Genomic DNA, 25,961 nt, shown 5'->3' with positions numbered 1-25,961 from the left:
GTGTCTTTTCAAGTGGACCTGTTAAGAGGGGACTGACATAAATGATATCTCATCAAACTGGCGCCAGTCGTTGGCGTCTAAGTTATCGTGAGGCTTTGAGGCCGCTTTATTTCACGCCTATCCGCTAAGAAGTCGTAAGCGTTGCGCTTCTTGGAAAATGGGTAAAGCGTCGCTCGACACTTGGGGAGAATCGGTCGTCATGTTAAACGGCCAGAAACTGGCCCGTTTCGTTTCTTGAAACAGCTAAAGCAAGCTCACTAGTTCCCGTTGTCGGACTGATTGATGACCGATTCGTCATTCCGAGCGAGCACTTGTAAATCGAGCACATTACCTACCTATGTAAGAGGTAGGTAGGCATGTATTCCAGCTTTACTTACGTATGTGTACGCACACCGCCAGAGAACAACGGTTGCGCTGCGTAGATGCAGTCGCAATAAGAGATCGGCGCGTACCATAATTCAATGATGCTTGGAGTTGATCACAACAAGAGTCTACGGTTGCTGCGGCCTCGTGCTCGGACCCGTCAGGTAAGAAACCCCACGCTTTTCATGTAGGCGGCTAAAGCGGAGCTGAGCTATGATATTGACTGGTGGTGGCGGTTTGGTAATTTCTCGACACGCGCAACCTCAGCTCCAGATGTTATCACATTCTTCGGAACGGGACGGTGCTGCACTGTTAAGATAGGTTATATGCTGCCCTAGAGCCCCCACGTTGCTGTATCGACAGAGTTAGGAGAACGTTGTGTCCTGCTGCAGTCCCTGTGGAAGACGACATGTCAGCTGATCGTATCGTATCGTATCGCATCGCATCGCATCGCACAGCCTTTCATGATAATTCGGGATGATGAAAGGCCCTAATGAAGCGTCTGCAAGAGCCTTGGCTTACGGCCGTGATAGTGGGATAAGTAAAATGAGCCCAGAGATTTCCCAGCTTCTTGCCCTGGTCGGGTACTTGGAGGTACTTCTCATTGACGCAAGCCATTCCGCTCAAGTCCCAGGGGATCTCTTGTCATCAAAGTGAGATTCCACGTGGCCGCCGGGGCCAGGATATGGATCGTAATACCGCTGTGACCCCAACAACCCCTGTAGATAATCATAGAGTACGTATTTACGTTGCGTGCAGAAGCGCCAGTGATCCTCCACACTGCCATTTACTGGATCGCTACTAGGTATTGTCTTCCGGGCCGCTAGGGGCGATTGGACATACCTAACTGATGGTAATAATTAGTCGCGGCGGTGCCGCTGTACCGGAACACATCGCCAGCCATAACCGGTAGATGTGCTTTCAAGCGAAGGCCTGGATCCAGCAGAGGCGGCGATGAGCAAGCCATAAATGTTCATACGTTCGTTAGATCACCGTTGCTCGTCCGCATCTTTACTAAAGTTACGGATGCGAATCTCAAAACGAATACGAAATTCGTTGCCATCTACGATATTCTCTTTTCGCAGACGGTGGCATTAGTGTTGGACGTAAGGACAAGAGAAGGATGGTCGGCGCCGAAACTGAAGATGGCTCGTACCGCCGAGTTGGGGGACATTGAAAAGATGGAAGTCTAGATGAATGCTTTCTTAGAAGTCTTCTCGGCAAGGAGACAGAAAGCCCGCGTCACATTGTTCGAGAAGCCAAGATGGCGTCTGTGGTCACACCTGGGGGAAACAGGATTAGAAGGTAACCAGGTGTTGCGCTTGCTCATCGCGCACATTGCCGGTTTTCTATGTCTCGAACAAGGTCTCTATTTTTGAAAGTAACAGAAGGACGGCGGTCTCGAAATTGATTCGGCCGTCCAAAGCCTACGGGAGCGCGCGGTGAATTAGCGAAACGCTGGCCTAGCCTGCCTCGCGATGGGGACGACTGCCGCCTCGGCGCCGCTGAACTCTGGAGCTGGCCAGACCCTTTTTTGCTGAAGTGATGATGATAAATCCACTAAGATAACGGGCCAGGAGAACCGGGAAAAGGGTCCCCTAGCATCAACGTGCTCGACACGCGAAATGTAGCGTAGCATTCTGTAACCTCCGTGGATATCTAGGTAGGATAGTTTTGAGTTCCAAGCTCCGGTTGCCACATTTGCTTGTTACCTACGATACACCCTTAGTAGGGATTAGATGCGAGCTGGAGTAGGGAATGGAGTCCTGTTCGTATGGCTGATGCGCGGCGCAGGGGGGGACGAGAGCTAGGAAATTAGCCGAGTGCGCCGTCCGCCCCTAAGAAAGTAAAGCTGATGGAATTCCTTCTCTAATGGCTGAGGTTCCACCATAACGGAGCCGTACGCTACCCAATCAACTTTTACTAAGATGCCAAGATGACTAGCTTGTCCAATCATAACTCAAGCTATGTACTTACTTTGGTAGTTAGATTTTTGTACATTGCACAAAAAATACGGGAAGAGCCTTGCCGGAACTCGCCAGAATTGCGTAACGGTTTCGTAGTACAAGTAAACACTATACCGGTAGCTTGCCGGATGGCAGAAGCGCCGAATTTTGAGAGTAGTTCTACGTATAATCGGGGGGAGAATAGATAAGAAGCAACGATTTGAGGTTACAACCCATAATGTAAGGCGTCTGCACCATAATGCTGCCAGCCAAGTCGTCCAAGTTTGATACCACATAAGGGTGGATGGGGTCCAAGCCTTGATTGGAGGACGGACATGGTGCTGACGGACCTATGTGATATCAAGCAGGATGACGGATACTCCAGGGTGACTGAGTCAGCAGCAATGACGCTCCTCTTCGAAACGCACTGCGGATGGGAGCATCTAACTGGAGCATGAGACTAGAGCCTCGCTGCCGGAAATCTTAGGCAAGTCGGCGATGTGAAGAGTCGGGCGGAGTTATGCGCCGAGGGTACAGCTGCATCGACCAGGATGTCTAATCCCGCGTGCTGTATCTTTCATTTGTAGGTAGCATTCGCACAGGTAAGGCTACCTCCCACGTACTGTATATACGACGATCTCTTTGATGGCGAGATGCTCCTATCTCTTTGATCCGAAGGAGAAGTGCCGATTTGCCCGACATCTTCGTCTGACATCTTCGTCTAGCTTGCCGTTGTATTGCTAACTACATCGTAGCCCGAACTAGAGATAATGGATCGGCAGGTGACTTACAGGGAACGAAGGAATCAGGGACTTGTCCCACTTCCAAGAGAAAAGGTTATCCGGACATCTGGGCTAGCTGGTGATCATTTCCCTGGGGGTCTCGCGTACCTCATATCGTACCACGTATGTAGTGCCGTGATGAGCAATTAGCAGTTTAATTCCCCAAGGCGGCGAATGAAAACCTCAACTGGTGATGATTAAACCATGTGGATTTCGAGTGACGTTTTGATATCCCTTTAGTTAATCGAGATAGGTAAAAGAGAAAGAAGAAGAAGAAGAAGAAGGCATACCTAAAGGGAGTGTTTGCTTACCTTACCTTTAGGATGATAGGTTAAACCCTATTCACATAGACTGGCCCTTCCTACCTACCCGGTTGGTGCATTATAGGAAGGACCTAACTACCTACCTACATACATGTAGTAGTTGCTGGGAACTTTTGGCAGTGACACTTCTGCACCTTTTTGGAGAACATTAACCCTAGCCATGTCGGTATGTACATACCTCTTACTGTCCCAGCTTTCTGGCTCAGCTTGGCAATTTTCGCTTATATGGGAACTAATGCGACCCCGGTAAAGTTAAACCCCAAATTTCCAGCACACATGCATCCCCACTCCTCCTCTTATCCCCTGTGGTACCAACCAGCCGGCGGAACCTATATTGCACATCTTAAGAAAATCGACAGTGTGTGACCTTAGTGTATGTACGTAGTAAGGAGAATGTTATTACGACATCATTGTTGATTTCTAACAACCGCTACTACGCACAGTCCAATGATATTGCGGATCTTGGCATTCAACACAACAGAAGAAAAGCTGAATACACAGACATCTTTTTACAAAATTAAATATGTAGGGATGTACCACCATCTCATAGGTCTTTTAGGTACCCCCCCCGCGGGAGAGGTACACAAATGTAGGTAGCCCTGGTCTATTTAGTACGGCGGTGATTCTTAGTCGAGCATAGCAGGGCCGTGAGAAAAGACGTTGAGCAGTAGACTAAGGCGAAGAAGACGGAGAGGGGGAAGGATTCAGTACCTAGATTAACCCCAAGCTGAACCGTAGGATGTTTTCATCCCGCTTATCACGCCATAAACTGCCATCTCCCATCGGTACCGAACTGCTGGGCCTCCAATTTGTATATGAGGGTGAATATATGCCCATACTGTGTGAACTACGTTAGATCCATAATGCTGAACGCCCTTGTGAGGATCCGAGGGACAAATTGTTAGTTAGGAGCCAATCATCTCACACTATCCGGCTTCGGCTTTTGCTCACATCGCAGAAAGCGGGTAGGCACATCTAGTAATCGTGAACTCTCCAGAAATAGTAGAGCCTAGCTCTAGGTAATGTAACTCTGGCCTGCGAGGTGCTAAGGTCTAGTTACGAAGCGGGAATAGCCAAGCTACGATGCGCCTGAAAAGCATCTCCGGTAAGCTCCAAACCGAAGTGAGTCTCCATGTGAGCGAAACTTGCTCTCTGCCAGGTTGAATCACTCTGCATCATGGTGGGATCGGGCGCCCTATCATGGGTTGCCTACGATATTTAGTCAGGTACTTGTCAAACGCTGGCATCCTTTCTTTTTCGTTGCGCGGGAACACGGACATCGACACGATGCCGATGCTAAACGTGCATGATAAAGGTGCAGTAGAGAGACCCGGCTAGTGGCCTTTCGAAATTGCGAGGCCGAATGCGGCCGGAAGGCTTGATTAGCAGAAAAGAGGGTGGAGTTCTTAGCAGCGGACGTCTCGTTACTCGAGGACGAAGTCGGTGATAAGTCTTGATGTCTAGGTAGGTATTTAACTTTAAGTAAGAGGGATGAAAGCTTCGCTAATGTCGTGTTAGGTACTAGCTTCTCAAAACTGAAAACACCGAAGTGGTTAGGGTCCGCGAATAACGCCTCATTTATTTTATTTCAAGTTCCCAAGAGTGACTGAAGACATCGTGAGGCGCGAGACTAGACGTGTCTCGTGGTCTCTAATCGATCAAAGCGCTGGCGCCATCCTTACACTCAAAAAAGATAATAGTTCATCTATGATCCGAATATGTTGGCGTTAAGCTCGGTAGGTGAAGTAATAAGCCCCGAGGTCTGTCAGGGCTGATGGTAACCTTCCATCAAGTGAGTGCAAAAGCGCAGATCAATTAGAGTAAGCGAAAAGGGAGAAGAAAAAAAATAAGTTTCAAGGTTGTGGCCGCCGCCTGTCAATGAGAAGTACCTCAGTACCTAGATCCGGGGATACCATGCTGCCCATCAGTGATCATGGATGCCCATTCTATGGGTACCCCAAAACTACAACTTTGGGACGGGTGGGTACTATGTCCCATTTTGGAAAGGCCTATTCGAGACTTGACTCAAGAGATTTCCTTTTTGGCTAGAGCTCCTGTTAAAGTCTCAGGGGTTTGTGAGCGAATCCGGACAAGTCTCCACAGTAAAGATGAGCACATCCAGGAACTGCTGGGAAAAAAGAAAAGGAAAAAAAAAGATGGGGAAAGTAATACCAACAACACGATTATGTATGAGATGTCCTCATTACACTACTACAGTTACTACATTAGTTTGTAACTAAGCGTTTACATCTACGTTTCTTTTCGGTTACTGTTTTTAACAGCATCGTGTCGGCTTGGAGTAATACAGTCATCATCGAATTATGTATGGATACGGTACGTACTATATAATAGTATTACGCTTATTACTACCTAATACTAATAACGAGGGTGGACGACTTAAGATTATCTTAAATAATAACAATTATGAATTATGTTTCCCTTTTATAAATTACCAATTCGCTAAGGTCTTAGACATCTAAGCCAGTTGATTCCTTTCTCTCGGTATCGGGGCTTTTACCTGACATTTCTTCACCAGTCATTATCGCAGTGTCGAGGATGGGCGAAGTTGATTCAGCCACAGAAAATCATTTGCGCCGTAGGAGATTAAAAAGATATCTAACCTAAGTTATTCCCCTGTTATGTACCTAACCTAATTATATCTGACAGCGTCACTGTTAGTAATAAGCGGCGGCAAGTCCGCAATTAGGTATGGTTTATGTATCCGGGAATAGACCCATAGTTATCTTATCTTAGAAAGAAATATCGTAGATGACGTAGAGACCGTCTTAATATGATTCAATTGAATACATAAATGAAGTACACAATATTATTTTCTACCGTTGTCATCTCCATAAGATTAACAACGGCGCCAAGGGAAGACAAAACGGACCTCACATGACAATTACAATTACAATTACAATTACAAGAACAATTACACGTATACAGGGAATTACACTTTACTTTACGTATACAGGGCTGGGTTGGACGGGATGCCAAGACTCCGACAACGTTACAATATTAAAGTCGCACTGTGATATCCTGCTAAATGTCGAAAAGAAAAAAGACAAAAAAAGGTCGAATTGCTTTAGCTCAGCTTAGCCATGGCCAACAACGAGCAGCGACAGCCTTCTGCCCCTTTTAGGATTTTACGCAACTAGGAAAGAAAAATCCCCAAATCCCCAAATTCCAAAAATCAGCCATCCCTTTCTATTTCCTATCTTAGCAACTCCCTACCTAACTATATGGTCTTGTCACTATAGTTTGCTCAGTCTATGCTTTCGCCCTTGGTCTCAAGGGGGGGCATAAAGTTTCTCTTTAAAACTTGGTACCTGCTTTAGCTTCCTAAACACTTCCCTTCTCCCCGCATTTTCAAGCAAGGCCCGAATGTTTGAATCTCCTTGTTCAGGACATCTCATACGCTTCCATCATGATACCTATCCACGGTCCCCCCACCCCCTGGGTTTTTTTTTCTTTTAACTAAGATGTCCTGGATGTCCATATCTATGTATGTATGTACATATATACATATGTACACTAGAAGCAGGGAAGCCAAGACAAGGGCTAGCCTGCTTGGGCTCGTCTTAGGTAGCGTGGTGGGATCTTAAATACTCCAATGGGTATTAGTACATTGCATACATACCCAAGCTGAGCACGACACATTGTACTGTGGACATCTGATAACAAGTCTTTGCTGTTTCTCCCTCCCACCACACGTTGCCTAACCCTCACTTTCTCCTAGGTAGGGATCACATAGCTGGGAACAAGATCGGTGAGGGAACCTTCGTCTTTACCCGCGTCCTTCCTATGTAATCTGTATGTGCGGTCGAATGTAATTCGTACCTACCGATTCACTTCCTCATTGGCCCCAGTGACGCGCAGTAATGAGCCAGCTAACTAGGTAAGTACCTAACATACCTTATGTATGTATGTACGTATGTATGCGCAGCTGTGGCCCCCCTCCTACCCAGCCCTTCGTCCACTCTGGCTTTCCTCTGGCGCGTCCCAGAGCATACGCTCGGGGTCTGACGGTCGCGAGAGACGCTTAACTTATGAGCTGGTGGTGGTGGTAGTAGTGGTAGTGGTGGTGGCATGGCCTGGGTCGGTTTGGCCCCAATGACACCAGCCAGCCTAGGCCCGCCGGCCAAGTCAGCGCTTGAACTATAACCCTGCTCACGAGAAAAGGCTCCGTGTCTGCGGTACAGGTAGGCACTAAACCACCAGATCTGATGAATAAACAACAATTCAAGTTAAAGTGGATGTAAGTAGGTACCAGGGAAGTCCCAGATGTACATTCAGGTACCCTGTCGCCGACCAGTGTCACCCGCCTCTTGTCGAATCCTCGCTCACCTCCACCCAATTTCGTGGTAGTACCGCGGAAGTACCTACACACCTCCCGGTTCGCTGGTCGTGCAAGGTCCAAGAAGACCCACAGCCTACTACTGCTACAACTACTTCACTACACGCCCACCCCCCTCTCTCCCTTCCCGCTCTCTAGCTCTCCTGTGTTGTTTTTTGTTCCATCCCGACCCAGCTTGTCTCTAGTTTCGAGAGAACTCGGGGGTTCAAGGTGAGCTCTGTCTCACTCTGACTTGGTTACTGTCCTCTACCATCTGGCCTCTTGTTTGCTCTTATACCGCTTCAGCCCCGTCCTTCTAACTGGTTATCTGTTGTGCTTGGGATCAGTTTACCACCACCACGTTCGTTCACCAACAATCTTTTGGACCGCTCAGTCCAGATATCTAACCCCCAGTCATTCCTTATAGACAAAATTTCAACTCTCGGCAAAGCCTCATAGTATATATATATATATATATATATATCATTACCTCCCTTTCACAGGGCAGCGACCTTACGTCTAATATTTCGATTGCAATTTTTCATAATCAACAGCTTGAGAATCGACAACAGATCCGAACTACTTTCCTTCACAGTTTCGATTATTTTCACATGTTTAATAAATAGCCCACTCTGGCCTATCCGGTGACTACCCAAGACAGATATAAAATGCACTATCACACTCATCCGGATTTTCATCCGGTCTATAGTTTCCCTCAGGGAAACACCATGCAATACAACGATAACCCGTACCATAATACTGGCTACCCTGGGTTTCAGTACATGTATGGCTACCAACCGCCTCGGAACCATCTTATCGCCGATCGAGGTGTATTGGCTGATCCTAAAGCGGAATCCAAGCCCCGGTTATCTAAAGAAGAGGTCGAGAAACTCGAGAAGGTATTCAGAGAAAACTCGAAACCTTCAAGCTCGGTTAAGGCGCAACTGGCCGACTCACTTGGCTTGGAGAGACCAAGAATTAATGTATTTGATATACCGCCACGCCTTCTGGTTCATATTACTAACTGGTACTGGTAGAATTGGTTTCAAAACAGGCGTGCTAAGGCAAAGCAAGAAAAGAAGCAGCAAGAGTATGAGGAGCAAAGAGCGAAAGAGAAGGCTAGCTCCGAGCCAGACTCACCCGATGCAAGCTCGCAAGGCAGCTCGTCAGACCAGGCAGGCGAGAGTGCCCGACAGCGCGTACAACCTTCTTCCGCGCTTTTCCCTGACATCAGCTCGATTCCTCTGAAGGTTGAAGACGACTCCGACGACGAAGACACTGAAGATGGCTCACCCGACACAATCGATTCGCCTTCTGGACAGGACCCATCTGGCAGCCTTCAAGGCAACACGCCTAGCAACTTCCAGTCTCCATTGCCATTCGATTTTTCGCATTCTGGTGTGGCAGAATTCACTCATACTCATCCCCATCAAAATTACCATCATTCCTCACCCATGACGGACTTTACTCCTTGCAGTGTCGAATATTCTGATCGAAGCGAACAGCTGACAAGCTTGGCTAATAGCCTGCCGTCGCCTAATGAGCAGTGTGCTGGTGCTGAACGCTCTGGTCAACAGTACCCTGCAATATTAGAAGCAGACTTGACCCCAACTGTAACACCGTTTACCCAATCGCAACCAACTTTCACCACTCCCGGACTAGCCAGCAATGCCATGGAATCGTTGCAGGACTATGGTGAAAGCACGCCTATGAGTGAGAGACGAACTTCACCGTTAATGCCTCAAGGAATACCAACTCCTACCGACTCTTTCAAGTCACCCCCGCCTCCCGCTAATATTGCTTCCCGCCGAAACATCCCGCGGCCAGCAACTCTTCAAACGTCTTCGCTTAGAAGCCGCTCGTACAATCTTGGCTATGCGCCTAAAATGCCACTAGACCCTTCGAGCCCCGGCTCAGCAATACGGCGGATCGCTTCGGGCACTGGCAATCATGGGAGAATCCAGAAGCCCAGTTCGGGATCACGTTCACCCATGTTCGTGAACCGTAATGCAGAAGCCTTAATGATGCAATTTCAGAATCGTTCTCCAGTAATATCGGTCTCTTCGATGTTTCCCGGGGCCGCTCCTCCAACTCCGATGACCCCTGCAGTTGTTGACAAACAGGAAATTCGGGAAGCCCGACGCCCCGAGTACCAGTACGCACTGGGTAATAACCTTCCTGTCAACGAGTCTAACCTCAAGACTCCGCCAGATACTCCAAGCGTATTGGCTCAATTCGGCAACCCGAACTACCACGAGAATCTATTCAACCACAGAATGAACTTTCCCTCCGATCAACCAATTTTTACACCTTTCGAGACCGAGTTTCCCGACCTCAGCATGCAAAATGTTCCTTGCTACGCCGAGCTGAGCGACGGTCTCCCCGCGACCCCCATGTATCCGAATATGATGGGTTCCATTCAAGAACAAAATACATACGCTCAGCACGCGGCGGGGAACACCCAATTCGACTGGGATGCTAATGAATCTGTCAACTCGAAGACTTCTCCCAACCAATCCAGGTCAAGGTTAATCCAATTTACTCAGAACATGACTCCCCAAGATTATACTAGCCATCAGGAGAAGTGAATTATTTCTTCATCATAGCGAACCAACCATACTGGAATTCACCAACATTATCTAACACCTTTATACCCGATGAAGTTCCAAGCGTCTTGAAGCTTCACTCACCAAGCTAAACTTCAGTGACCGACCTCGTACGACTGAGGTCCTGTGTACCACCAATGTTCTACGTCACTCGTCTAATTGTCAAATTATCAGCATTTGCATTTATCCCTACAGGCAATAAGGTTCTACCAGTAGAACCTCCAAACGGTGTACTCCAAACAGTTTCTTTTTTTTAATGTAATGACCACGGCTAATGCGTTGGGCTTGGATTTGGCAATACAACTGATACCCCGGGGCGGAAAGGGGAACAGACCGGAGGGGAGGAGGAGAGACGGTCCGGATTACTGTTCGTCTTTCGCTTGACTGACACACCCAAGATGGGTTTCGATCAACGCGCAGGTAGACAATACCCTATTAGGATTTTTAATTTCGCGGGCGTCTCGAGGAGCAATGATTTTTTTGGAGCAGGCGATGTGGAATACCGTTGCGAGCTGGCGTACGATGGGGGCTGTTGTCTAGATACTACTTATTGTTGCTATATATATGGCGGAGAGGAAATCAGTGTTGAGGTCTACTGCTTATTTCGAATACTTGTTAAAAAGGGGCGATAGGAAAGTAAGGAGCACAGCAGGCTATTTACAATATATTTTACATACAATCGAGCAGAAAATATAAGCATGGAGGATGATTTAGAGTCTCCTGAATGCTTCATTCATCACAAACCTCGCCGTCGCTTTCAATCGTGATATGCCTTTTCCAACTGGCTTAGCAAGCTCTACCTCCACTACATAATAAACCCTGGACCAATATCTAAATGTGGCGGGTTCATCAGGAGAAGTAAAGTGCTGACAAGAAACCCTGACTTAGACTTGCATTTTATAACCACCAAATTAGAAATAGTCGAATGACGAGCAATCCTCATTGGTCCCGCCACAGTGGTAACTATACCTATTAAGCCTCCCGCTGGCTATATGCGCCCTATATGAGCCTACCGGTGCCTAACCCGAATAGCTATTGCGAAATACCGAACTTACATCAGACTCAATCCTATATTGCCGATCATGCCCCCTTTCAGCCCCTCGAGCGTAACCCTTCTCCAGCTTGTCTCGCATCCAACTGCCGGATGACCATTTCCAGCTAACCCTAACCTCTCACCCATGTTACTTAAGTTTGATAGATCCTTTTGGGGCATCGCGCGCTTGGGTGGGCGCAGTGTAACTTGAACCCCGAGATGACGAGAGATCTGAACGGCGATGATGACTTGGATATGGGATGATGATATTACGATAGCCTCATTTTTGTTTTTTTTTTTGTTTTTTTGCCTCTTCCCTCCCACACACATCCACACCTAAAGCAGCGGTTCGCTCACCTCGGGCTGGACAGGTGAGGTGAGGTAGGGTTCGGTCGAAAGGGAATTTTGTAATGGCATCACATACGACGGTCCCCGCTTGTTCGTCTGGACAGCGCTTGTGGTTGCGCATGCAGCACACGCCTCGAATCACACCGCATGTTGAAGAGACGACGCCGCTTGGGGCGATCGATGCTACGGGCTTGCAGACCCCGCGGTCGTTTCTCGATGGGTACCTACCTACCTACCTACCTAAGGTAGCCGTGCTACGGTGGACTTGTAGGGCGGTTCCCTTCGAGCCCGCGCTGTGGTCGCGTCTAATGCGGCGGGTTGGACTGCCGGCAGCCTTGCATTTGCATGTGAGGGTTAGCCATTCGTGGCCTACTACAGTGCCAAATTTCGAAAATGAAGCGCCATTGCTTCGTCATACCGCAGACTTCAATATTCCATACTTGGGTGTCATTGTCACGGTGAGCTCGTCAGACTTGGAGCGTGAAGGAGGTCGAATGTACGCATAAGATCACGAGAGAAAGAAGGACGAAAGCTACCTCGTGATCACCTTGTCAGAGGTGTAAGTCATAGTTATTGATGTTGGAGGATTGAGGATCGAACTATTGAAACGGCGACGCCGCCTTTCTTTAGTAACAGGTAACTACGTTCGTTGTTTGAAGAGTACTTGGAGATACTTCGATCGGGATGCTTCACGTTCAACCGTTTGGAATAGGAATCGAAACGGTAAATAAACTTGAATTTTGGTAAGTTTAAGAGTTTCTATTTTGGTCTGCGGATAACTCATGTTTTACTTGGATTTATTGAAGCTTGTTGGGGCAAAAGTTGACGACGCTTACAAGTCGGTGATTGCAAAGCTTGATGTGAAATGTACTTACAACTGAGGCCGTGGTATACGTAGGTAGGTAGTTTCTGAGAGGGTCTTCATATGAGATAGATGGATTGTAAAATCTAGCTTCTCACGATGAGTGAAATTATATTTATTTGAGAGTTGATTTAAGCTCATGTGAATACCTATATACTGAGCTCTCATTTTGAGTCAATATTTCAAATGAGTTTCATTTCAATGCTCGTATATAAATGTCACATCCATATGAACCAAATCTCATATCGTGAAATTTGTGAGTCGAGGAAGTGAATTGACTGCTCAGCTGCAAGCAGATGGACATGGTATAAGTGACCGAAGTGTTCGCAGTTGCTAAGTTAACTGGCAGCTGAAAACAGCCGAGTTCGGAGGATAGTGTCTCCAGTAACCCCTGAACCAACTCCCTACTATAGCCCATGGGTAGTGCTATACTACCCCTAAGGCAAACTGATGCATACCTCCTTCCGCCGTAGCAATCAACGATAAGGTTGCCCGCTTTCCGGCAAGGGAGAGTGGAAGGTCAGAGCTTGCCGGCGGTACACCCGTGCTCCGTTACCCCTCGCTACTGCCGAAGCACGCAACCGACAATCGGAAGTTTGTAGTTATTCTTAAGAATAAAATTTCCTTTCTGTTTCATCTTTCATCTTTCATCCTTGTTTCACCGCCAATAAAAGCACATACATACAACATCAATTGAGCATTTCTTCCAAATATTTCCATTCCCTAAGTGGTCAATGCGAAGACGAGCAGAATGAGCGAACCAAAGAAGAAAGGTTGCACTGCTGGTTGTTGTAGCGCTTCTCCTCCTCCCCCTCCGCCTCCGAAGGTGAAGGACGTTGGTTGTAGTTCGGGATGCTGTGGTGGCGACAAGATCGTGGAAGCCGAAGAAGCGGATGATTGTTGTAAACCACAGGTTCCAGAGAGCGAAAACTGCAGCGCCGTCGCCTGTGAAGCTCCCGGCAGTGCTTCTGAGCCCGATGACGATTGCTGCAAGCCTGAAAAGCCAAGTTCCCTCGATGATTGCCGAGATGCCTGTTGCAAACCCAAGGAAAAGGTTGATGACTGCTGTGTATCCAAAGCAGCAAATACGGCTCCCGCGGGTTCAGTTAGCTGCTGCGCTTCTAAAGCTGGACAAGGCATGGAGGACAGTTGCTGCAAACCTGTAGAAACCGTCGTCGATGAATGTTGTCAGGACTCCTGCTGCGATGCCGAGGAAGAAGTCGATAATATTCGTAGTGAACCACCGAACGATCTTCCACAGGATACCTGCAAAGATGCCTGTTGCTCGACTACGAATCCCGACACTGTCGAGCCATCTTGCTGTGAGGGCAAACAGAGGCCATGCTGCGACAGTAAGTCTTTTAGAATTTCACCAAGCCATACTAGCAAAAAGAATTAACTAATGCCGCTAAGAAACATGTATCGACCGTCTCGTAATCCGAGAGACTGCCATTGAAAGGGGGCAAGGTCAGTATAGCCAACCCTCCTCCTGAGAAATACATTTTGACCTAAGTTTAGGTGATGGTGCAGCTTCAAGCTCTAGCCGCAGCCCATCCCCCGCTAAAGAAGAGTCAATTCGCGAGAAATACGAAATCAGACTCGAGGCCCTCGGGTGTTTGTGCAGAGCACTCATCGCCCTAGGTCAAGAGTCATGTTGTATGGCTCGTGATGTTTCCTCGGAGGAAAGGAAGCGCGGACCTAAGAGAACCGCTCGTCCTAAATCCCAGGAGAAACAAGCCTCAACTTGCGAGCCAAAAGCAGCGGGAAAATGTTGTTCGACGTCTCCGGTGCGTAAACCCTCAACCTCGAAAACTCGAGGCGGTACGTCTTGTAGCAAGGGTTGTTGTAAGGGAGCAAATGATTTTTCCACGGCTGAACCTGCTAAAGAGCCTAGCTGTTGCTCTAAAAGTCCGAGTCCTAAAGGGACTTGCTGTCGGCGAGATAAAGACATTGTTATTGAACATACTCTAAGGACGAATGGGAGCCAAGATGTTGTGACTACTGACCTTGAGAAAGGCCTCTCTGGCTCCGAGCGTGTCGTGCTCAATATCACCGGAATGACGTGTACGGGCTGCGAAACTAAACTACAGCAAACACTAAGCAGAGTTGATGCTGTGAAGAATCTCAAGACGAGCCTCGTTATGGCCAGGGTTGAATTTCAACTAGACTTCAGTTTAGCCACGCCAGAGGATATCGTCAAGCATATCGAGAGAACGACCGAGTTCAAGTGCGAGAGGATGGCAACCCACGGTTCCACAGTGGACATCATTCCCAGAGGAGGAGCCAAACAATTTATCCAGCAGTCCATGCCTCTAGGTGTAGAAAACGTGGATCTCATCGATGAGCGCACCGTTCGTATTACGTTCGAGCCAGAGGTCATTGGGGCCCGCGACCTAATTAATAAAACGTTTCAGACTCCGGTTACTCTCGCCTCTCCGCAGGCTGACCCATCGATTGTTGCGGGAAGCAAACATGTTCGATATATGGGCTGGACGACCTTGGCTTCGGCACTTCTCACTATACCTGTGTTGGTGTTAGCATGGGCCCCGTTAGAAGAGCGTCCGGTCACATATGGCGGTGTTTCCCTAGCCCTAGCGACCATTGTTCAGATCTTCATCGCAGGTCCATTCTACCCGAAGGCTCTAAAGAGTTTGGTGTTTTCGAGAGTGGTCGAAATGGATCTGCTAATAGTCTTGAGTACCACTGCGGCATACATATTTTCAGTCGTTTCATTCGGTTATCTGGTTAGCGGGCAGCCATTATCGACGGGTAACTTCTTTCAAACGAGTACCTTGTTGGTTACCCTGATTATGGTAGGGCGGTGGGTCAGCGCCCTTGCTCGCCAGAAAGCCGTCGAGAGTATCTCTATTCGATCTTTACAAGCTTCTACTGCAATTCTAATTTCAGACAATGGTGCCGAAACCGAAATCGACACTAGACTGCTTCAGTATGGCGACGTATTCAAGGTCATTCCTCATACTCAGGCGCCTACGGACGGCATCATTGTCTCCGGTACGACGGAAGTAGATGAATCAATGCTAACGGGTGAATCACGCCTCATTGAGAAGAAGCCGGGTTCGACAATTCTTGCTGGGTCACTAAATGGTAACGGAACTGTTACAGTACGCCTTACGAAATTACCAGGGCAGAATACCATCAGCACCATTGCAGCGATGGTCGATGATGCTAAGCTGTCAAAGCCCAAGATCCAAGACCTTGCTGATCGGGTCGCTTCATACTTTGTCCCGGTAGTTATTTCCCTGACTTTAATTACATTCATTGCTTGGGTTGGCGTAGGAATTCGCAACCAAGGAAAATCGGGAAGCGAGGCTGTGACACAGGCAATAACATACGGCATCACGGTACTTATTGTCTCATGCCCATGTGCTATTGGCCTAGCAGTTCCTATGGTCATTGTAATCGCGTGCGGTGTTGCTGCAGAGAAAGGCCTAGTTTACAAGGCAAGCGAAACTATAGAAATCGCTCACAAGGCTTCACATGTCGTTTTCGACAAAACTGGTACGTTGACTGAAGGAAAGCTATCTGTTGCGAGCGAGGAGTATCTGCTAGGAGCGCAACATGCCGTCGCCTCGAAGATCTTGGGTTTATTAGCAGACGTTAACCACCCGGTCTCGTCCGCCATCACGACTCACCTGAAAGGCCAGGAAGTTATTGCTGTCAAGGTCGACGGGGTTGAGTCTCTCCCCGGAAAAGGGGTGCAAGGTTACATCGATGGACTTTCCATCCAGGCTGGCAACTCCCGCTGGCTTGGTACGGGGTCTGACCTCCGCGTGCAAGCCGTACTAGCAAAAGGTCACACTGCCTTCTGCGTAACCATCGGGTCGGAACTCCAGGCTGTTTTTGGGCTGGCCGATACTATCCGACAAGATGCAGCACAAACTATCGCAGAGCTACAGAGAAGAAAAATAACCGTGTCGATGCTAAGTGGCGATGACGACGGCGCCGTCCAAGCCGTAGCTTCTTCGCTAGGAATTCCCGTAGAGAACGCTCTATCTCGATGCTCTCCAGCTGACAAGCGTGCGTACATCCAAAAGCTGCTTGGAAACCAGGAAGTGGCAGACAATAAGAGGCAGCCAGTGGTCGTATTTGTGGGGGATGGGACAAACGACGCCGTGGCTCTAGCCCAGGCTACGATCGGCGTGCATGTCAACTCGGGCACGGATGTGGCGCAGTCGGCAGCTGACGTCGTACTGATGCGGCCCTCGCTCGGCGGCGTGCTCGCCATGATAGACGTGTCACGAGCCGCCGTGCGCCGCGTCGCCTTCAACTTCGGCTGGAGCTTCGTATACAACGTGTTCGCGATCATGCTCGCGGCCGGAGCGTTCGTAAATGCAGGTGAGAATGTGCGTATCCCGCCCGAATTCGCCGGACTTGGGGAGTTGGTTAGCGTGCTGCCCGTTATCGTGGTTGCGGTCAGCCTGCGCTGGGCCAGAATTTAGAGGATCTGCGTAAAGGGGTGGATGACACTTTGGGACGGACTTGATAGTTTTAACTCTGGGTCCCCCATTCACTTTTTTCATTTTGGGCTCGTTTAACCTCTAGTGATACTCCCATGTATTACGAGACGATTCTACTTCTGATGTGGGGTTTACGGCTATGGCCGTGGTTACGCCCCCTATTTAACTCAACTTGTGAGACGAGCGTGGACTTTTTACTCTATGTTCCGACATCACGGTCTTTACAGATAGCTAGCGTAGTATTCATATCACAACTGAACTAGGGTGATAGCTACAAATATTATTACTAAATGAGCGAAGCTATTATTGCACCATCTCTACTGTGACAGGTTCATGTGAAGTTATGGGAGAAGCTCTTATAATATTGGGCCCAAAGTAAGAATTATTGAAATTAAAAGACTGTTAAACTAAGCTAAAGTAGTATTCATTCATAAAATCGTCGTAAAAGCCATTCATTCACTCATTCCTAAGCTCTTTTCTCATAACTCATAGGTAACTCGACTTCCTCTCGAAACCTCGGCTACGCTTCACCATCTACCTATCTCTATTACTCAGGTAGCTTTCAAGCGCTGACGCCAACGCAGTAGTTGTAGCCGAGCTGGAGGTTGGAGCACGAGGCGTCGATGCTGGGGTTCCACTTGCGGAAGTCGTCGAGGGAGATGCCATAGGCCTGGGTGATGGTCCAGCAGTTGTCGCCCTCGACGACGTGGTAGCAGGCGTCGCAGTTGGCGGCGAGGCCGGCGGGCGTGGGAGCCGGGCACACGGGCTCGGTGGAGAGGGCGACGCAGACTTGCTCGCCCGGGTACAGGTTGGAGCAGTCTTTGGCGACTTGGGGGTTCATGGCGTAGCTGGGGGGGAGGAGGGGGTTAGTGGGGTGGGTGGGAGGATGAGAGAAAGGGGAAAGGGGGAAAGGGGGAGAGGGGTAGGGGCTTACAATTGGTCCAGAGTAAAGGTGTTGTTGAACTTGCTGATGATGGCGTTGCAGGTATCGCCGGATACGACGGAGTAGGTCGTCTTGCCTGAGATGCGGGGATGTACGTATTAGTTACTTACTGACTTAGGTAGGTAGGTATAAAGACGGAGGAAGGGTAGGTAATAAAATAAAAGGATATCACGCACAGTTTGCAACGTAACCCTGGCGGGGAAACAGCTCGGCGGGAAAGGCGAGGACTTGGTTGGCGGCGAGGGCCAGGACGGAGACGATGGTGGTGATGGCGTACATGGTGATTGGTTGGTTGATTAGTGATTATAGATTATTCGATCTATATATTGTCGTAGGTAGATACCTAGGTATATGTATAAGTTGATCGTGGTGAGGATGAAAGATTCTTCCATGAGGTCGATGAGGCGACTCTTATTTATATACACGGCCTTTGGGAGACCTTCTCACGAGACGTAGGTAACGAGACGCCCGCGATGAATTGGGCTTACCTTGGCACCCGACCGGATTCAGTTTGTCCGCCTTATTCAGGTTGAATTACATAGGTAGGTATTCATATGACCATCGACCGCATATACATAGTCGCAAGACATTGCTACGGCTCTATCGTATGTAATGTTGACATATGTAATGGTACGTAGGTATTCTTCTCAACACGATCATTACGAGTTACGAGTTACGGGTATGGGGTATCACGAGGCCACGCAGATATCTACAAATCGCCCAACTTATGAGATATGTTAGTATGTATGTATGTACCTAGGTATGTATATCGCGCTCCTTCGGTAGTCGATGCCGAAGCTCCCGTAAAGCTACACTATTTTTCGTAAAATGCATCTTAGATCTTGGACTACAACTAACTAACTAACTAAGTGGCCAATCCTGAGGTGTATGTAATATTAATATAGTAATAGCCTATAACCAAGCCTATTATATCAACGTCTCTTCTACACTATGTAAACCTGCTCAGCCGAATCGCATTCTTCCCCGCGCGAGCTGAGAAAAAAGAAACAAATAAAAACATGGCATGATGGCAACATGATGTTGCAATTTGCGAGACTAAAAGCCCAGCTTTAACCACCAGGGGTTATATTCGACGAGGGGTAAGGCCAGGCCAGGCCAGGTCTGGTCAGGTCAGGTCAGGTCAGCCTTACCACCTCGCATACAATAGTCCTGCCTAAAAGCCCTATGCGACATCGTATGTAGTGTATATATGGAGGGGCAGAAATAAATACATACCTCATATATACCTACACTACATAAGAACGCATAGCATGGCATGGCATGGCATGGCGTCTATGATGATGACCCGATGTTCTCGAAGGGGCTCTCTCGACCCCGTACTCCGGTCGATGTAACCCTGGCCCATGCTCCCCCGGCTTCTCCCGGTCTCAAAGACTTCAGGCAATGGATAGAGACAGACATACATACCTACATAGCTCCCCGCAATTAGGTACGATGTATGTAACCTAGTATAATCCCCTTCTATGTAAGTTAGCACTTATGTACGCCGCCTCGCATCCGACGACAAACACGGCCCGCCACATACACATATACCTACACATCGTCCTCTACCCGTACCCACGCCGACTCTCTACCTAATGTATGTATTATTGGGCCCATGTACGATGACAACATACATACTCTCCTCATCTGTATGTACCTATGTACGGCGATGAAAAAATAAGAAAAGCAAATCCAATTTATCCGTCTGAGTCAGCTTGCTTCGCAACATGAGGTATGCTACGAGTTTCGCTAACTACGAGGCTCTTCTTCTTTCTTGTTCTGTACATTACCTAAGGTATGTATGTAAAGACGTCTGCTGTTAGTGGATTGGTATGGAATTGATACAAAGATACCTTATGGTTCGTGATATGCAGTCGACCTCGTATTTTCCCTTGGTATCGTGCATTCATCACTCGCCCCAACATTGGCTCGCCGGTCACCGCTCGTTCTGCCTGCTACTTAGGCTGGCCAGCGAAAAAGCAAGCTATTACGATGTGTCATCGTATTTACTTACTTTAGGACTTTAGAGGTATGTAACGTTAACCCTTCAAGACAGGTATACATTCGGAGGTTTACTCCGGATTTCTCAGCCAAACTTAACCTCGCCTATAGAAATTGTTGATAATAGCTCTCCAAGTTTAACGATATGAGGGAATTGAAATGAGGAATTGAAATAGATTCAGCTATAGATCTAGGTAGGCTCCAATCTGAATCTATCGTATAGCTGAGCTAGACCAAAGCCCCTGTAGTACAATAGCAAAACAACAATCCTGCTTTGCAGCAATGCGCACTCTCTAGATTTGACCCGTCCATCCATTTTCCGTTCCACAACCATTGCCAAACGTATTTACGGTTCCATGTAATGATTTGGCTTATCCTACCATAGGTGAAACTGAAAGCACTCCTACGAAAGTAATTGTCGAACATCGTCTAGGCGACCTGTTTCCTTTTGTTCCCTGGCCTTGTCTTGGAAAGCTAGGTTGACTAGCTCCCGTTTTCTAGCTTGGATGTTGAGAACTCGTTCCTCAACGCTATCTTCCATGACTAGCTTCCAGACGGTCGTCTCGCGCGTTTGGCCGAGGCGATGCACGCGGTCGATGGCTTGATCCTCGATAGCCGGTGCCCACCCTGTTTTGCGGTTAGTAGAACGAACTTCATAAGGCGTCTGCGAGGTGAACTTACAAGAGTCTACAAGTATAACCGTATCAGCAGCTACCAGATTCAAGCCGACGCCGCTTGCAGCTAGACTGGCGAGCATGATACGCGTGCTCGGGTCGTTATTCAAAGCTTCTATCGATTGATCGCGCCGAGTCGCCGTCATCCAGCCCTCAAGGCGGCAGTATTTGTATCCGGTCTCATCTAACAACTTTGAGATAACTTCGAGGAAGGAAGTCCATTGCGAGAATACAACAACCTTGGATTTTGGATCCTCGAGCCTTGCTTTCAAGATCTTCTCCAGAGCTTCCGTCTTCGAGCTCCGTGTGTCACCGTCAAATCTATTTTCAACGTTCACCGGTTCGAGCCCGACGATAGCTTCTAAAGTCAACGGTTGGCGGCACATTGGGCACCTGGTGTCTCTTTCGAGGGCCCTCGCAATGCAAGGCTTTCCGAAACGGTGCTTGCACGCCGTGATGACGGGCTCATGGATGCTGATTGCATCTGTACAGATCGGGCATTCTTCGCCTTCATTATTGGCAGTTAGAAGAGCCTGCTGCAGAATCTGGAGGTTTTCCGGAGTGAATTCGACAATTTTCTTGCTTTCGAGAGGTCTCAAGACATCCTTCACCCGACCTCCACACAACGTCCAATGGCAGCATCTATAACCCAGTGGTTAGCTAGAACGGACTGGGGTGATCTCACTATAGTAATATGCTCAAGTAATATGCTCAAGTAATATGTTCAAGACAGTATAGTTGGCACTTACAGTTGCCGAAGGCGTAGGAGTTTCTCTAGGACACTCGTGAATCGTATCTGGGGACCTTCCCGATTGTTTTGACCTTCCCTTCTACGGCGATACGCTTCTAACACTTCCGTAGTTTCCGAACTAATAGCCTACTGTTAGCGATTATGTAAGTGGCTTGAGAATAGATTTTGATCCTTACAATAAAGCATCATATCTAACCCTCTCATCATCTCTAAATTTGATGCGATGGATATATTCGGTTTTAGGAGGCAGTTTCAAATCAACGAACTTCATATCCTTCCTCCGACGAATACACAGATCTTTGGTTAACGACTGGAATAGCTGTTTGGCGACCTTAAATTTATCGCTCTTCCCGCCTTCTTCGCCATTCGATAGAGGCTTGTCGATTAAGTTTACGAAGAATGTAGTCTCTTCGATGCCTCCGGTCATTCTTAGGAACTTCAGAGCCGATAAGAAGTCCTTGGGCGAGTTGACGCTACGAGGGATAGGTTAGCGTCGCTGCCCAAACAATTAAAAATAAGCCAATGTATCGAAATGGACTTACATTGGTGTGCCAGTCAACATCCAACGAGATTTGGCATTTAGCTGGAATGCAGCCTTGGCCCTGGAGGTTGAAAAGTTCCTGATGGCGTGGGCTTCATCTAGGACAATCCGACGCCATTCTACCGAAAACAATATTCCCTTACTAGTCAGATCGTTGCGCAGTTTATCATAGGTTGTGATAACGACGTCATGGTTCAGCAGGTCGTTCTTGGAATATGTACCGGCTTTATGGTATCTAAAGATACGGGGGCGTTGATCCTCCTTTACGTGTCGTTCGAACTGCTGCTCCCAGTTGCTCATGACACTCACCGGTGCAACAATTAGGGTTGGGCCCTCACCGAAACCGCTCGTCATAATCAAGCTGATGACCTGGAGAGTCTTTCCCAGGCCCATGTCGTCGGCAAGCACACCACCCGAGACTAATTTTGGTGGTGTGTTTGTAATATGGTTAGACACCAGGTTGAGGAACATCCCATTACTATGGCGCTTCCACAACTGAACAACTTCCTTTGATCCTATGGCGGGAAGTTGTGGATTCTCTTTGGCTATCATCCAAGCTAGTCCCTGTAATAACTGTTAGTATAGTAAACATGAAATACGAAGTTGAGGCGTCTTACTTGGAGCTGGTACGGTAGTAGTGTTGACTCGACGGTTGTAGGCTGAGCAGCCATAGGTAGTTTAGAAAGAGAGTCTTCGTCCATTGCAAACATGTCAACGGAACTGAGGTCACCTCTGAATTGCACAGCTTCGCTGTCCGCCGCCAACTCTTGGAGCGACTGTTGCTGCTCTCCATCTTCACCTTCACCCCCCAAGCCCACAGTGGATGCGTTGCATCTTAGACGCATGGCGGCATTCCTTTGGGCTTCCGCCTCCTGCCTAGTAGTCTTCAGCTGTGTAGCTTTCAAAAGTCTATCTGCTTTCAACTTCTCCTCTAACTGAAGACGCCTTGTAGGGTCGCTAGTGCCGTAAAAGATTAGACGAACAGGACAAGTAAAGGTTTCCTTCTCGCCTGTGATAACACCTTCTAGGATGATATCGCCTCTGTCGATATACGGTGCAATCTTTGCAGCAACTATAGCAGGCACGTGCCCAATCTGATCCCGCATGGCATTATCAACGCGGATGGCATTTTTGTCATAGGGGTTGCCGGGGTCACGGTTGCAGAGGACCTTCTCGCCGGGATTTACAACTCCGTTGTAATATCGAACGCCTACGATTTTGTTGTCTAAAGTTCCGTAGAGCTCATATGAAGAAGCAGGATCTTCATTGTTTTGACTCGGATCGGGAACACCATCCTCATCGTCATCATCAATCACAATCCACGATGTTCTCGGTGGGGGCCGATTAGCGTGGCCAAGAGAGGATGGAGGAGCTGAGGGAGGAGGATAAGAAGCTTGGGAACTCCGTGAACCAGTAGCTTGGCTTGAGGATTGTGCAGAAGTTCCATAGTTATGGCGGACAGATTTGGATTGAGGTTCTCCTGTCGGATGCGTAGTAGGACGACGCTTTGCCGGGGCCATCGTGGCTAAAACTAACGACCTTGTAAGTCGTTCTTGTCAAATAAATTCAATCCAAGTCTGAAGACCGAATATGGTTTAACCTGTCTCAGCTAGGTCACATCAATATGTCTTACAATTGATTGCTCTTTCCAAAGAACACGAAAAAGAATTTGGAATTTACGGAATGATATTATTATTTTTGTCGCGCAAACGGAAAACAGTAAACTACAAACGCGACTGCCCTAAAGTCTTGCGAAACTAAGCATCTCGTACTCACGTGACAACTCTCATCGAAGGGCCCCTGCAGCTATGACGTATATATGGTGATCAGGTAGTTGCAGGTTTCATGAAGATCTCATGAACAGACAGCAATGACAACCCTTGAACCTTCTTAAGGTTCCTTCAGGTTGTTTGATAATCTATTTAGGTCTGGATGTTCCGTTTTGGCTTCACCTACCTATTCCGGATCAATTGGCCAACGAGAGGACGGATATGCATGTACATTGTACTTACCTACATAAGGCTTTCCATAAAAATTAGCCATTCCTACAGTAGAAAAGGAGAACTTCGGTTCGGTATACCATTTCGCTGCATCGTAGTGTTCTAATTGTACCTATTACACAAGACTTGATCGAAATAAGACTCTTAAAAATAGAGTTCTCGGTTTTTGGTACATCGAAAATAAAAATCGAATTAAAATGTTGTAAGTTGTAGGTATTTATGTACCATGCAAGCCATCTATTTCTTTGCGGATGTCGTGTGCGTTGTACAACGGATATCGGCACAGTTCCCAGCACAGTAAATAAACGGTACGGCAAAGTGAAGGTCTCATCATCAACACCCGACGAATGAAAGAACATGGCGATGGTGCAATCCGAGCTAGGCCAAATCAACATGATAGAATAATACTGATATTGCGAAAAGAGCCGCAAAAGCACGACTTCTCTTCTTTTTCAACTTCACCTCGTTTAATCTCTTAACTAGTCTCTCGGATTTCGAACTGATAGAAACGCAAGTTTGATTTATTGTCATCCAACGCTTTTTATTACTCGCTTTAAAGAACCTAAGGTGCCTAGGTACTTTAGATCCCTTTATCGACGGAACCAAGTTCTATGTGACAACAATCTACGGATAACCAAAATCTCCGTCAAGTTGACGAGAAACCAATCTCGCTTCGTCTGGGAAAACAACCAAACCATGACCCCAGAGCCTTCCCAAAAACTCCATACACCTACTTCATAATATCATGATAGCTTACAAGTGTTCTAGTCCTGCACTCGTTTCCCGTGCTCTGAATAGTGGCCGCACTTGGAAATATGCGTCATCTTTCCCGTCTTAGCGTCGAAGATGTTGCAGCCGTTCTTGGCCACATTCGGCGGGGTGTATACTATCAACATCAGCCAAGTGGCACCAAGTATCTTGCTCGAAAGGGGGACCTACGGTGTAGGGAGACGGCGTAGTCGCTACCCTCGTTGGACATGCGATGCAGTCCAAGTTCGTCCGCCATATAGGCCACAGCATTCTGCTTACGCACTGTTTCTGACTTGACCTGCATCGGCTTCTTATCATCGCCGTCGGGAAAGTCGTATCGAGTTTCGGTGAGGTTGCCGCGGAGGATCTTCATCAGGCAATGAGCCTTGCCGTGGTCGTGAATCGGACTACCCTTCCCTGGCGTCCAAACTAGCACGAGCTGGCTTGGTCAGTACAACTTCTTATGGATATCTGGCAATCCGGCCAGAGGCAAGGCGCTACGGCTTACCAGGTTTGCGTTGCCGTTCCCCTCGTCAACGAGATTTCGGGTATATGCCATATTGGCGTCTGCCAATGCATACTTGGACCACTCCTTTTCGTTGGAGATGTATCGATCCATCATATGTGTTAGGTGGTCCACGTTTACATCGTCAGAAGTCAACCCGGAGGACGGTCCCAATTCCTCCTTGATGGATTGGACAAGTTGCTCGAAGCGATCCATTGCGACGATTTAGTTCGGATTTCCTAGGATGAATTATTTTATCTAGGTATGATACTAGGTATGGAATTAGGATGCTTTCGGATGAAGGGGTTCTAGGGTTCTAGGGTTCTAGGTGAATGAAGATGATCGCTGTTTGGTTTATAAAGGTACGGGAGGAAACCAGCGGTGTCAGAAGCTCTCCGGGACCTTGGGGTATTGTGGCCTTCCAACTCCGCTTTTCCTTCACAGATGAATACCGTCGGTTGCGCTGCCGATCGCCGGAGACAGAATCACTTGCAGTTTCCCTTATCATTGCGAAGACTGAAATGGAAGGACAGGTCAGGCGATAACTAATACAACCCTTTGTGATTGGTTAAGGTTAGTTCCGACACGAATGCCGGTACGTAATCGGGGGGCCTGCTTTGCACTGCTTTTCCCTGCTTTCCTTCACTTTCCCCAAATCCATTCTCTACCTAATATAGGTTAAGCTCTCAGCACAAATTCAACCTAGAAATTCGGCT

At 47.9% G+C, this 25,961-nt stretch overlaps 5 protein-coding genes across 5 annotated transcripts; 2 read left to right on the top strand and 3 right to left on the bottom strand.

The window, feature by feature from the left end:
- The first annotated feature begins 7,853 nt into the window (after positions 1-7,853).
- On the top strand, positions 7,854-10,546 carry F5Y00DRAFT_32546 (uncharacterized protein). The gene is made up of 3 exons (XM_048013485.1): positions 7,854-8,111; positions 8,178-8,733; positions 8,788-10,546. The coding sequence occupies exons 2-3, from the start codon at positions 8,419-8,421 to the stop codon at positions 10,336-10,338; spliced, it is 1,866 nt and encodes a 621-aa protein (XP_047866455.1). The 5' UTR covers positions 7,854-8,111; positions 8,178-8,418; the 3' UTR covers positions 10,339-10,546.
- Positions 10,547-13,113: 2,567 nt separating this feature from the next.
- On the top strand, positions 13,114-17,404 carry F5Y00DRAFT_232561 (heavy metal translocatin). The gene is made up of 3 exons (XM_048007177.1): positions 13,114-13,951; positions 14,013-14,066; positions 14,118-17,404. The coding sequence occupies exons 1-3, from the start codon at positions 13,351-13,353 to the stop codon at positions 17,057-17,059; spliced, it is 3,597 nt and encodes a 1,198-aa protein (XP_047866454.1). The 5' UTR covers positions 13,114-13,350; the 3' UTR covers positions 17,060-17,404.
- Positions 17,405-17,444: 40 nt separating this feature from the next.
- Positions 17,445-18,757, bottom strand: F5Y00DRAFT_232555 (carbohydrate-binding module family 50 protein). The gene is made up of 3 exons (XM_048007176.1): positions 18,197-18,757; positions 18,012-18,096; positions 17,445-17,925 (listed from the first exon to the last, which is right to left on the bottom strand). Exons 1-3 carry the CDS (start codon positions 18,297-18,299, stop codon positions 17,640-17,642), a joined length of 474 nt encoding a protein of 157 aa, XP_047866453.1. The 5' UTR covers positions 18,300-18,757; the 3' UTR covers positions 17,445-17,639.
- Positions 18,758-20,238: 1,481 nt separating this feature from the next.
- On the bottom strand, positions 20,239-23,818 carry F5Y00DRAFT_32425 (SNF2 family N-terminal domain-containing protein). The gene is made up of 6 exons (XM_048013484.1): positions 23,624-23,818; positions 22,608-23,521; positions 21,992-22,554; positions 21,626-21,922; positions 21,448-21,567; positions 20,239-21,340 (listed from the first exon to the last, which is right to left on the bottom strand). The coding sequence occupies exons 2-6, from the start codon at positions 23,508-23,510 to the stop codon at positions 20,428-20,430; spliced, it is 2,796 nt and encodes a 931-aa protein (XP_047866452.1). The 5' UTR covers positions 23,511-23,521; positions 23,624-23,818; the 3' UTR covers positions 20,239-20,427.
- A 531-nt stretch (positions 23,819-24,349) lies between these two features.
- F5Y00DRAFT_32353 (cysteine dioxygenase type I) lies at positions 24,350-25,961 on the bottom strand. Its single transcript, XM_048013482.1, has 3 exons — positions 25,249-25,961; positions 24,930-25,179; positions 24,350-24,876 (listed from the first exon to the last, which is right to left on the bottom strand). Exons 1-3 carry the CDS (start codon positions 25,459-25,461, stop codon positions 24,755-24,757), a joined length of 585 nt encoding a protein of 194 aa, XP_047866451.1. The 5' UTR covers positions 25,462-25,961; the 3' UTR covers positions 24,350-24,754.

The sequence above is a fragment of the Daldinia vernicosa genome (genome assembly GCF_022497035.1).
Source record: "Daldinia vernicosa strain CBS 139.73 unplaced genomic scaffold F5Y00scaffold_14, whole genome shotgun sequence".
NCBI lineage: Eukaryota > Fungi > Ascomycota > Sordariomycetes > Xylariales > Hypoxylaceae > Daldinia > Daldinia vernicosa.
Note: the sequence above shows the minus strand (reverse complement) of the source record. Positions and strands in the feature narration are given on the sequence as shown.

Bases quoted from the DNA above. Each gene is read 5' to 3' on its own strand.
- F5Y00DRAFT_232555 (XM_048007176.1), bottom strand. From the start codon at position 18,299: ATGTACGCCATCACCACCATCGTCTCCGTCCTGGCCCTCGCCGCCAAC. The intron at 18,097-18,196 runs GTGCGTGATATC...CCCGCATCTCAG, and splicing joins CCAGGGTTACGTTGCAAACT to GCAAGACGACCTACTCCGTC. The intron at 17,926-18,011 runs GTAAGCCCCTAC...CCTCCCCCCCAG, and splicing joins ACCTTTACTCTGGACCAATT to CTACGCCATGAACCCCCAAG.
- F5Y00DRAFT_32425 (XM_048013484.1), bottom strand. From the start codon at position 23,510: ATGGCCCCGGCAAAGCGTCGTCCTACTACGCATCCGACAGGAGAACCT. The intron at 22,555-22,607 runs GTAAGACGCCTC...CAGTTATTACAG, and splicing joins TACTACCGTACCAGCTCCAA to GGACTAGCTTGGATGATAGC. The intron at 21,341-21,447 runs GTAAGTGCCAAC...ACTGGGTTATAG, and splicing joins CTCCTACGCCTTCGGCAACT to ATGCTGCCATTGGACGTTGT.
- F5Y00DRAFT_232561 (XM_048007177.1), top strand. From the start codon at position 13,351: ATGAGCGAACCAAAGAAGAAAGGTTGCACTGCTGGTTGTTGTAGCGCT. The intron at 13,952-14,012 runs GTAAGTCTTTTA...AATGCCGCTAAG, and splicing joins ACAGAGGCCATGCTGCGACA to AAACATGTATCGACCGTCTC. The intron at 14,067-14,117 runs GTCAGTATAGCC...ACCTAAGTTTAG, and splicing joins TGCCATTGAAAGGGGGCAAG to GTGATGGTGCAGCTTCAAGC.
- F5Y00DRAFT_32353 (XM_048013482.1), bottom strand. From the start codon at position 25,461: ATGGATCGCTTCGAGCAACTTGTCCAATCCATCAAGGAGGAATTGGGA. The intron at 25,180-25,248 runs GTAAGCCGTAGC...TGACCAAGCCAG, and splicing joins GGAACGGCAACGCAAACCTG to CTCGTGCTAGTTTGGACGCC. The intron at 24,877-24,929 runs GTAGGTCCCCCT...TGATGTTGATAG, and splicing joins CTACGCCGTCTCCCTACACC to TATACACCCCGCCGAATGTG.
- F5Y00DRAFT_32546 (XM_048013485.1), top strand. From the start codon at position 8,419: ATGCACTATCACACTCATCCGGATTTTCATCCGGTCTATAGTTTCCCT. The intron at 8,734-8,787 runs GTATTTGATATA...TGGTACTGGTAG, and splicing joins TGGAGAGACCAAGAATTAAT to AATTGGTTTCAAAACAGGCG.